Below are 11439 nucleotides of genomic sequence, written 5' to 3' on the forward strand. Positions count from 1 at the left end.
ATAAAACCTCTTTATTGTTTCGGAGGTTGGACCTGGGCCGACCTGGGCCGGCCTGGGCCCCGCAGGGATGGGCGGAGGCCAGGGCGCAGCGGCGCGGCAGCGCAGATGTGGGAGAGAGAGAGGTTGACTGCGCGCTCCTCTTGATTTCCCAGTAGACTCCCCTCCCCTCCCCTCCCTCCCTCCTCCCCCTCCCCTCCCGCCTTTCCTCGCCGACGAGCGCGTCCCCTGCTGTCCCCTAAGGTGGGGCCTGCGGGGCTGCGCCAGGGCTGCGCCGCTCGGTCCGCCTTGCTCCGCCCCTCCTTCATCTCCTCCATCTTCTTCCACGCGTTTCTTCGTGCGGAGGCCAAACGTCACCGTTTTCCTTGCCTATTTCGCAATGCGCTTCTCGAAATCTTTCGAGACGATGAAAAACATTCAAATACATCATTGATGAGAGATTTTACGGGAGGAATCGAGTATACAGTTAAATTATTTAAAAAAAAAAACGAAATTATAAAATAAGAACTCACTGTGCTAATAATGATAATAGTAATGGCGCCGTTGTGATTTTCGACTCGCTCTTTGCATTTATTTCGCGTGGAACACACATCTCTCTTTGGACTCCCCGGTATATCCAATTATCTCTCTGTGCAACAGCCAGAGAGCGCGTTCCGAACGCCCCCCACGCCCCCAACCCCTCACACACACACACACACACACACACACACACACACACACACACACACACACACACACACACACACACACACACAGCGCGCTGAAAACCGGCAGCGCGGGGGGGAAACACACCTCTCAGAGATTGTGTAAACACAGTAAAACGTTTCTCTCGCTGCACGGGACACATTTACATACTGAGCGTGGTGAATATTTGGCGAGGCGGAAAAAGGTTGCGGGTGCGTTCGCGCTTCGTCTCTTGGTCGGTCTGGCGTTTTCCGACCAGGTCGACCGCGCACACACCACCGCACAGTGGGCCAGAAGACCGGTGCGGCCAAAACTCTGGACGCGTTTTGAGCTCCAGAGTCGCTAAATGGGACTCGAACCGAGCGAGTGACCCCACCAATGGACTGCTCTCCTGACGAGGAATCCATTGGTAGGGTCACACACTTTGTTCGAGTCCTTGTTTAGCGACCCTGCAGCTCGAAGCGCGTCTTGATTTTTGGCCGCCCGCACCAGTCTTCTGGCCCACTGTGCACCAGCAGACTCGCCGGCTGAACTCACCGCCACATGCCATGTAAAAACTATTCAGTGACTTTTCAAAGATTTAAAAAAGAAATAATAATTCAATTCCCCTTTTTTTGTGCGGGTGAGATGGCGCGGTGTAGTGTAGCACGGTTGGCTCCCCATGCACACAGAACAGGTAGCAGAGTGCTAATTGGAACGTCCGGCTAAAAATGATGGTTATGGCTGCTTTTATTGCTGCAATTACGCGCGCTGCTGCTGCTGCTGCCTCACACCTGCTGAAGCAGCACATGACTCTGCTTTTATTTATTGGAAGGCTAGACAGAGAAAGATCCCGACCGTGCATCACCGACCGTGGTGTGTGGTGGCGGTCGATGCGATGGAAACTGCCGAAGTTAGTTTTGCATTTGTTCACGGTAAAAACCGTTCCTGGTTGTTTTCTCAGGAACTCCCAGGAAATCGCTTGTGCCTTTACCATTGGCTCCCTGAGAAAAACAAGTTCCGTTTTTGTCGTGTTCTGTTTTTACCGTTTTGTTTTTATTCAGGTTTTTTTTTCAGCAATTTAAACGAACCCTGTTGCAAGGTAGCTTGGAAGTGAGGTGGTCTGGTAGTCGAAATCCGAAAATTCCGCGATTCAAAATGCGAATTCACCCCCGATATTTTCGCGCCATTCCGCACGGACTTCGGTTTGGCATTCCCCCGCCCAGGTCGCTGAGGCGCGGTCCCTGCATGGCGGCCCTGGCGGTGTGATTCAGATCGCTCTGTCTCTGTCGCACTCACGGGGCTCCCCGTAAGGGTGCGAGAGAGACAGAGAACCGCTCTCTTCCGAACGGCCATGGCGGCGCGGCCCTGCGACAGCGATTCCGCCCCAGTGATACGCCTCGTCCATATTTAATGTGACAGCGCTTCGCTGGGGATGACTGGGGCTGCAATGATCTGATAGCCACGCCACTGTCAAGGACGGCCGGGGCAAGCCCGGGGCAGGCCCGGGGCAGGCACGCTCCCTCTTACTCTCTTTATTGTTGCTGTTGTTTTGTTGTTGTTTTTGTTGTTGTTATTGTTATTGTTGTTTTTGCTGCCAGTGCAGGGTACTTGTCGGCCTCCTTGGTGCTCCGCTTGGCCTGGCTCTCTTTGTTGTTGTTTGCTGCTAGTGCAGGTACGGGTACTCGACGACCTCCTTGGTGCTCCGCTTGGCCTGGCTCTCTTTATTGTTGTTGTTGTTTGCTGCTAGTGCAGGTACGGGTACTCGACGACCTCCTTGGTGCTCCGCTTGGCCTGGCTCTCTTTATTGTTGTTGTTGTTTACTGCTAGTGCAGGTACGGGTACTCGACGACCTCCTTGGTGCTCCGCTTGGCCTGGCTCTCTTTATTGTTGTTGTTGTTTGCTGCTAGTGCAGGTACGGGTACTCGACGACCTCCTTGGCGCCCCGCTTGGCCTGGCTGCGCCTCCACATGGGCGGCATGCCCTGCGCCGCCATCTTGGAGGGCGAGGCGGGCGCCACCACGGCCACCGCCCCCGCGGACTGGGGCTGGGACTTGCCCAGGAAGGCGGGACGCAGCGTCAGGTCCACGGGCTGCTTCTCCTGCCTGCAAGCACAAAGTGAGGTTTTCGGGTTATTTCACTTCCTTTTTCGACAGTGGCTTCCCCCTGGGCATGGGAGGGTGAACTCGAAAAACCGCTGCAGCGGGAACGTCACAGTGGTGTTGGACAAAGCCAACGTGACGAAAACTCTAGACGCGGTTGCTCCAATACCGCTCCCAAACTAAGGCGGCCAATCGCACTCCGTAACAAAGGTGTTCTAAAATAGGGCCCAAAGAGTACCCCCTGTTGAGGGAGAACGATTAGCCGCCTTAGGTTAGATGTAGCGGATGCCTAAAGTCAGGCTAAACCACGACTTCTACTCATTTGTTACCGTTTCGACAAACTTTGCTCTGCAATACCGCTCCCAAACGATTGGCGGCTAATCGCACTCCGTAATAGGGTCCGAAGAGTATTCACCCGTTCAGGGAGAACGATTAGCCGCCTTAGATTAGATGCAGTGACAGGCTGTGCCCACCTGGAGTACTCCTCGGCCAGCTCCTCCAGGTGCTGGCGGTCCGTGTGCATCATGCACCAGGCCCGCAGGGTGAACAGGTACACGATCTCCACGCCGCTGAGCAGGCTGAAGCCCAGGAACAGACCCGCGATGGTGCCGATGGCCACCAGCAGGTCCACCTGCCCGAACAGCACGTCTCTTTTGTACCTGGAAAGTAAAGTTGGTGTAGTAGAAGTAGTAGTAGTAGTAGTAGTAGTAGTAGTACTAGTAGTAGTAGTAGTAGTAGTAGTAGTAGTAGTAGTAGAGTAGTAGTAGTAGTAGTAGTAGTAGTAGTAGTAGTAGTAGTAGTAGTAGTAGTAGTAGTAGTAGTAGTAGTAGTAGTAGTAGAAGTAGTAGTAGTAGTAGTAGTAGTAGAAACTTTGACTGTGTGTACCTGGTCAGTGGCCACGAAAGAAAGCCGACCTCCACCCCCGTGGACCCCTGTCCCTCGTCGCTCGACTCCCTGTGAGCGGAAAGCGATTTTGCCAGTTCAATAATTTAATTACGATAGGTACAATCAGTGGCACCGACGACCCGGCCTACCCTCCAGCCTCGTGGGGCTTCTCCATGTCGTACACCGTGTGTTCGCACCCCAGCATGCACGGGCACTTGAGCTTGGCGTTGGAGACGGTGTCTGCGAGCAGGGACGTTTAAAAATGCATCAGTGTCCTCTATTTTTCGCGCGTCGTGGTGAAAGTTTCATTTTCTTCGCGCCTCCTCTTACCGAGTATGTCGATGACGCACTTGAGCTCCCTCAGCTTGCAGTACCGCTGGTTCGCTGCAAATCGGCACGATGGAGGCAAATTTTTTCGTTTTTAATTTGCCATTCAATCACCACAAGTGCGAAATAAATTTTTTAAAATCTATTTGCTGAGTTTTTTTTATTGCACTCTGTGAGAAAAAAGTACGGAAAAAGTACGGAACATGTCTGGTCAATAATTTGCCTGGACCGTCCGTACTTGCCGACTACGGAGCGTTTCCGTACTTTTTTTTCCGTACCCATTTACATGGGTTCATATGGAGCAAGTACGGAACGTTCCGTACCTTTCTCCGTACCTCCGTACTATATTTTTCTGTACCATTTACGTACAAAAGTACGGAATTTTTTACAGTGCAGAAACGTGAAACTCACGCAGCAGCGTGTAGAAGAAGGGCAGGCAGCCGCACGCCTTGACCACCTTGTCCATGCGGCACTGGCGCACGCACGCCGAGAAGGTGTAGTAGTCGGGCGAGACGCGCAGGTGGATCTCGTCGAAGAACACGCAGCCGCGCTGCCGCATGGACAGCTGCCGCGCGCCGTCCACCGTGTAGGTCATCTGGCGGCCAGGCCACAGTGTAGGCAACAGTGGGCCAGAAGACCGGCGCCGGCGATCAAAATCCCGGACGCGTTTTGAGCTCCAGAGTCGCTAACTAGCACTCGAACCAAGCGTGTGACCCCATCAATGGATGCCTCGTCCGGAGAGCAATCCATTTGGTGGGGTCACACGTTCGGTTCGAGTCCCAGCGACTCTGGAGCTCGAAACGCGTCTAGAATTTTGGCCGCCTCCACCGGCCTGCTGGCAAATCCGCTGTGCGAATGGCGACCCTCTCCACGCCGCTATGAGAATGTTGGCGGCACTGAGCGAGGCCCTCGCGAGCACCTTGGGGACGAACATGAGCTTGGACACGCGCTTGTTCCAGACGTGCTGCGGGGCGATGTCGGCGCCAGGAAGGTCCCTGGACGAGGTGATGTAGACCTGCGGACAGGCAGACAGCTCACTGTAGGGCTCCAACGCGTTCACGGCGTGCATCCGCAGCCAACGACAAGCCCACCGAGACCGAGTTGTTGACGGTGTCCTCGGTGTCGAACGAGAAGGACCAGCGGCTGTCCGTCTCCTCGATGAAGGACTCGTGGAAGTGGGCGGGCGGCGTGTACCTGCAGCAGGAGAGGCAGAGGCGGCAGAAGCGCGCCGAGCTCGGCGCCGAGTCACAGTGGTGGGCCAGAAGACCGGTGGAGGCGGTCCAAGGCGCGTTTCGAGCTCCAGAGTCGCGAAATGGGACTCGAACGGAACGTGTGACCCCACCAATGGATTGCTTTCCGAACGAGGAATCCGTAGGTGGGGTCACACGTTCAGTTTGAGTCCTGTTTAGCGACTCTGGGGCTCAAAACGCGTCTGGAGTGTTGGCCGCGTGCGCCGGTCTTCTAGTTGCCTCGCGATTCGCGTGAGTGCGAGTTTCCCCGAGTGCTAGTCTCGCGCGCTCACCCCGGCATGTCCTTCATGGTGTGGTTGAGGTTGAAGGAGTAGCAGAAGCCGTTCTCGGTGAAGATGGGGTGCAGGAAGGAGCAGCAGTCCTTGGCGTCGTCCTCCAGGCTCTGCTTGTAGGCGCACTGGGTGAACACGTGGCACTGGCTGAACACCTGCCCAGGGCCAAACGAGACGCATTGGCGCGTACATTCCACAGTGTGGGTGGACAAGGCGAAAATGGCACCCACTGCGAAGGCCATCTCCCTGAGGCCGGTCTGCGGCAGCTCGGCGTCCTGCACGAAGGGCAGCAGGCTGGGCAGGCCCTCGTAGGACACGTTGGCCAGCGCGGCCAGGAACTGGCTGTAGTACTCCTTCTTGTCGTCCTCCGCGTCCGGCCATTTCCTGCCAGAGAAAAATACATCGAGTTTCGTCCTTTTCTCCTGCGGGTAAGCTTGTGCTAGGACGGCGTACCGTGGGCTAGAAGACCAGCGCCGTGGCCCAAAACTCTGGACGCGTTTTGAGCTCCAGAGTCGCTACATGGGACTCGAACCGAACGTGTGACCCCACCAATGAATACCTCGTTCGGAGAGCAATTCATTGGTGGGGTCACACGCTCGGTTCGCGTCCCAATTAGCGACTCTGGAGCTCAAAACGCGTCCGGGATTCTGACCGCCTCCACCGGTCTTCTGGCCCACTGCTGGCCGACGCGCTGACGCACTGGTTGACGTATTCCGCGATGAGCGACTCGTTGGCCGGGTCCTTCTGGCACATGGTGAGCGCGGGGAAGGGCACGTCCCAGTTGTGGTAGTCGCTGTCCAGCCCCGTGATGGTGGGGCTGGTCTGGAACTTGTCCCACAGCGAGTCGATGATGACGAGGGCCGCCATCATGCCGCCCGCCGTGCACACGAACCACAGCAGCCGCTCGTGCAGCGGCGTGCGCTTCTCGGAGATGTAGCGCACGCCGTGCAGTGTGCTGGTCTCGAAGAACTGGCGGCTCTGGTACGACCAGTTGGCCTGCAGGATGCCCCAGCGGCGCGCCCACTGCGACCGCCTGGCCGGCTTGGCCGGCTGCAACGGCTGCACCGTCGACACTGGAAGTGCACAAGGACCACCGTCAGCTTCGTCGCTCTAATGCGCTGTGGGCCAGAAGACCGCTGGAGGCGGCCAAAACTCTAGACGCGTTTTGGGCTCCAGAGTAGCTGAACAGGGCTCGAACCGATCGTGTGACCCCACCAATGTACTCCTCGTTCGGAGAGCAATCCATAGGTGGGGTCACCCGCTCGATTCGAGTCCTTCTTAGCGACTCTGGAGCTCAAAACGCGTCTAGTTTTGGCCGCCTCCTCCCCTTCTGTCTTCTGGCCCACTGTGCGTTGAGTGTGAGAGAGGCAGAGAGCGATTACAGCCAAGTGCGGAATCAGCGAGGCTGATTGTTAACGCGGTTAAGTCGCTTGTCCCTCTCGCACTCATGAGTTTCCCTGCAGTGCAGAGAGAGGGAAAGACAGAACGGCAGGACACTGTGAGCATGCTGTGAGGAATCGCTCTGCAGGCAAGGCAGGCAAGGCAGGCAAGGAAGGCAAGGCAGGCAAGGAAGGCAAGGCAGGCAAGGAAGGCAAGGCAGGCAAGGAAGGCAAGGCAGGCAAGGAAGGCAAGGCAGGCAAGGAAGGCAAGGCAGGCAAGGCAGGCAAGGCAGGCAAGGTAGGCAAGGCAGGCAAGGCAGGCAAGGCAGGCAAGGAAGGCAAGGCAGGCAAGGCAGGCAAGGCAGGCAAGGCAGGCAAGGCAGGCAAGGCAGGCAAGGCAGGCAAGGAAGGCAAGGCAGGCAAGGCAGGCAAGGTAGGCAAGGCAGGCAAGGCAGGCAAGGCAGGCAAGGCAGGCAAGGAAGGCAAGGCAGGCAAGGAAGGCAAGGCAGGCAAGGCAGGCAAGGCAGGCAAGGCAGGCAAGGCAGGCAAGGCAGGCAAGGCAGGCAAGGAAGGCAAGGAAGGCAAGGCAGGCAAGGAAGGCAAGGCAGGCAAGGAAGGCAAGGCAGGCAAGGAAGGCAAGGAAGGCAAGGAAGGCAAGGCAGGCTCACTGTCTGGGTGCTCCAGGTGCGGCGTGCGCCCCAGTCCTGACGGGCTATCAGTGGTCTTCCCCCGCGGCGTCCGCGGTCGCACTGGCGGCTCGCTGTTGGTGGCCACGCCACTCGGAAAGCCCTGCACGCCACTCGAGCCACCGGAACGCCCGGAGCGCGCTGCGAGGACGCCTCAAGGTCACATTGACCCGTCCAGTTCCACCCCGAGAACAAACGACGCGAAAACGACACGAACCGCTATCAGCAGCATCAGCGGAGTGGGCCTCCCCCGGGCCGGGCCCCCCACAGTGGGCCAGCAGCCGGTGCAGGCGGCCAAAACTCTAGACGCGTTTCGAGCTCCAGAGTCGCTGCCTCGAACCGAGTGTGTGACCCCACCAACGGATTCCTCGTTCGGAGAGCAGTCCATTGGTGGGGTCGCACGTTCGGTTCGAGTCCTGCTTTGCGAATCTGGAGCTCAAAACGCGACCAGAATTTTGACCGCCTCCACCGGCTTCTGGCCCACTGTGCGCCCGGCCGTTGCGCGTCGCTACCCCGTGACGGTGGCGCGGCGCAGCCGAGCGTGGCGATACCCCACGCCGGTGGAGCGGCTCCGCACGCGCGCGGGGTAACGCCGTGCCCGCTCACAGTGTGCAATTCCTATTTTTGACGTGTTTGGCGGGACGCCGTCCCTTCAATTGCGGTTTCGAGATGACGGTCTCGGCCGTGCACCGTCGCGCGAAAGCTGGGACCCTGTGAGGAGTGAGCCCCAAGAACTAACGTTTGAACCGGGTGCAGAGCGTTCGAAGATCGCATGCACTTTTCCCAGGGAGGGAGAGGGTCCCTAACTTTGTCCGGACGGTTTTAATGCCTGCCCGCTTTCCCCTGCAGTGCCGGTGCTGACTTTGTTGTCCAGCAACAACGTCTCGAGGGAAGTCCCACCTTGCCCTAACAGACGAGACGGGACGGATGCTCTCCTCGAATGGAGCAGCTTCCCGCCAGGCCAGCAGCGCCAGCGCCAGCAGTGACGCTCTGTTTATTTTGCCGAGTAGCGATAAACGCGATAACGACGATAGGGCATTCCCATTCCACCATGTTTTGACCATCTCGCCGACACCCGCAGCAGCAGCCGCCGCCAGCCGACGTGCGGATAACGGCCAGACGGCTATTGGCACTCGAACGGTGTCGTGCGAACAGTGGGCGGGGCGTGTGAATAGGCAAGGGTTAAGGGTTAGGGTTGAACTTGATCCCCACTGAGTGACGGTGGGTGGCGAAGGGCAGTGCACAAGCTGTGAATGTGTCTGTGATAAAACTCGAAGATGTCCTTGTTTGTGCGTTCCTTGCCGCAGATCGGTGGTTAGTATTCTTCTCTCTGGATAGTCTCAATATTCATGGCATTCACTTTATGAGTTGTACTTTGTCCGATTGCTATCGAGGGTTCTGTCGGATCGAAGGTCGACGAAGGATTTTGAGAACTTTCACCTTTCGAATTTAATCTAGTGTGCCCTTGTTCCGCGTTTGATGTGGGCCGCACACTTGTGGGTCATGTAAACTGGCATCGTCCAGGTACAAGTCAAGTTTGAAGCTGAATATGGTTATGACATTGAGGTTATGGTGAATGCCTTTGAGACATGTCAGCTTGTGGTGCGAAGGGTTCCGGGTCACTTGATGTGCTAGGAAATCACTGAATGCCTATCCCTTCAACTCTCATCCTCTTGTCTTGACACTGACTACAAGGTTCTGTTGCTATGTCGCAAAGGATTTCCTTCAATGAGCTCATTCCGTATCTGTAGCAGAAGTGTAAGTTTTAATGGCCCCTTTTATTACAGCGTTGCGGCAATTGGGTGGAGTTCGAACCAATTACTCAGACACCCGCAAGTTCCTGAAGATAAATGCCGATACCCGGGTAATCGTCCAGGGCTTCACGGGCAAGCAGGGCACATTCCACAGCAAACAGGCGATCGAATATGGCACTAAAGTTGTTGGAGGAACAACCCCTGGAAAGGGTGGACAGAAGAACCTCGACCTTCCTGTCTTCAATTCTGTGAAAGAGGTAAGTCTCATATTAAAATCAATTCATTATCATTGTGTGGTCCGTTAAACTCATGTGTTCTAAATTCTGTTTCCTTTTAGGCCAAAGATGCAGTTGGAGCAGACGCAACCTTTGTTGCAGTTCCCCCTCCAGTAGGAGGCAAAGCCATCTTGGAGGCGATTGATGCTGAAATTCCCCTCATCGTCTGCATCACAGAGGGTATTCCTCAACACGACATGGTGCGTGTCAAGCACAAGCTGCTCCGTCAGAACAAGTCTCGCCTTATCGGTCCCAACTGCCCTGGAATCATCGCTCCAGAGAGGGTAAATTTTATTTTTCCAATGTGGTTTAGACTACTTTACTGATATGACATTTACTGAGTAACTATGTTGTTATTTCTTGTTCTTTTCAGTGTAAAATTGGTATCATGCCTGGCAATGTTCACAAGCGAGGGAAAGTAGGCATTGTTTCCCGATCCGGTACTCTTACTTATGAAGCAGTGCACCAAACCACAAGGGTATGTTTTTATGAAGCTGACTGCACTTGTTGTGATTCTTTGGCCTGTCTAACTTAACTTATTTGCTTGATTCGCAGGCTGGTTTGGGCCAAACTCTGTGCATTGGTATTGGTGGTGATCCGTTCAATGGAACAGACTTCATTGACTGCTTGGAGGTATTCCTTCAGGACCCTGACACTGAGGGTATTGTACTTATTGGAGAAATTGGTGGCGTCCAGGAAGAAAATGCTGCCAAGTACCTTATCGAACATAACTCTGTGAGTATCTGAACAGAATGTTCTTATGACTTGTCTTTGTGGACGGTCCAGCATAATACTTACGCCATGTTTGTTGGACTGCAGGGCCCCAACGCCAAGCCTGTAGTATCCTTCATTGCGGGTCTGACTGCGCCTCCCGGCCGCCGAATGGGCCACGCTGGCGCCATCATTTCTGGAGGAAAGGGAGGAGCCCAGGACAAGATTAACGCTTTAGAAAAGGTGCGTTGGAAAAGCAGTTTTGATTACTTAGTCTACGTTGGTAATTTTTTTTTATTGTGTGCATGTTTTTATTGTCTTGTGATCCTATGTTTTTTCTGTATATTTACAGGCTGGTGTGGTTGTTACGAGAAGCCCTGCCCAAATGGGCAACGAGTTGTTGAAACTTATGTTGAGGAAATGAAGAACTGACTCTTTGACTTCTTGTTCGTCTTTCCCATCTTTCCGTTACTAGTGGGCTTGCACATTTAGCTGCCAACTGCAGGCTTTGCTACTGGAAAACACCATTTGTTCACATTTGAATGTATATCCCGTCCTGTAACATTTCAAAAACACTGCATCAAAATGCCAAGTAGGTTTCAATTGTATCCTCCATTTAGTCATCATCTTGTAACTGCTTGTTACTCCACTGCCATGTTGCACTTGATGTCTTACAAAGAATGATATTTTAACCATATCCATTGGAGAATCTTTTTTTCTTATGTAGAGCCATTGCTAATGGAAGCTTTTAAAGAATTGCTTGCAATCATGACATGTTCTGATCTTTTATTCTGAACTTATTGATGATATTCTGTTTTCTGGTCAATGATTGAGGATTGTCTGACGGCCTCTGCTGTTACTTTAATTTTATCATTGTTATCTGTTAAACAGCAGTCTTGTTTTACCATGCTTTTTGTTTTCTTATTCTGTACAAGTGTATGTGAATACATTACTAATCTTAAGAATAATAAGTCATCTCCTCGGCTATGATATTGTTACCTATTTGGATTTCCATTTTATTGTGCATAAAATCCTGCATTTGTATATATTTTCAGTGTTGGGTTTATTTTTCCATATCATCACCTCCTGCCACAACTCCGTGAGAATGATGTCCCCCTCATCTCTCTGCAAGGGAATC

At 54.1% G+C, this 11439-nt stretch overlaps 2 protein-coding genes across 2 annotated transcripts; one reads left to right on the forward strand and one right to left on the reverse strand.

Moving 5' to 3' along the window:
- Positions 1–1620: 1620 nt before the first annotated feature.
- On the reverse strand, positions 1621–7638 carry LOC117647257 (sodium channel protein Nach-like). Its single transcript, XM_034388947.1, has 12 exons — positions 7544–7638; positions 6197–6569; positions 5727–5880; positions 5497–5651; positions 5066–5168; positions 4894–4989; positions 4386–4569; positions 3978–4031; positions 3797–3887; positions 3648–3716; positions 3236–3421; positions 1621–2765 (listed from the first exon to the last, which is right to left on the reverse strand). Coding segments are annotated over exons 1-12 (1665 nt in total). The 5' UTR covers positions 7545–7638; the 3' UTR covers positions 1621–2566.
- A 1083-nt stretch (positions 7639–8721) lies between these two features.
- LOC117647271 (succinate--CoA ligase [ADP/GDP-forming] subunit alpha, mitochondrial) lies at positions 8722–11349 on the forward strand. The gene is made up of 7 exons (XM_034388969.1): positions 8722–8875; positions 9349–9572; positions 9653–9874; positions 9964–10068; positions 10146–10325; positions 10410–10544; positions 10654–11349. Exons 1-7 carry the CDS (start codon positions 8839–8841, stop codon positions 10723–10725), a joined length of 975 nt encoding a protein of 324 aa, XP_034244860.1. The 5' UTR covers positions 8722–8838; the 3' UTR covers positions 10726–11349.
- Positions 11350–11439: the final 90 nt, after the last annotated feature.

Source organism: Thrips palmi, unplaced genomic scaffold, assembly GCF_012932325.1.
Source record: "Thrips palmi isolate BJ-2018 unplaced genomic scaffold, TpBJ-2018v1 HiC_scaffold_2, whole genome shotgun sequence".
NCBI lineage: Eukaryota > Metazoa > Arthropoda > Insecta > Thysanoptera > Thripidae > Thrips > Thrips palmi.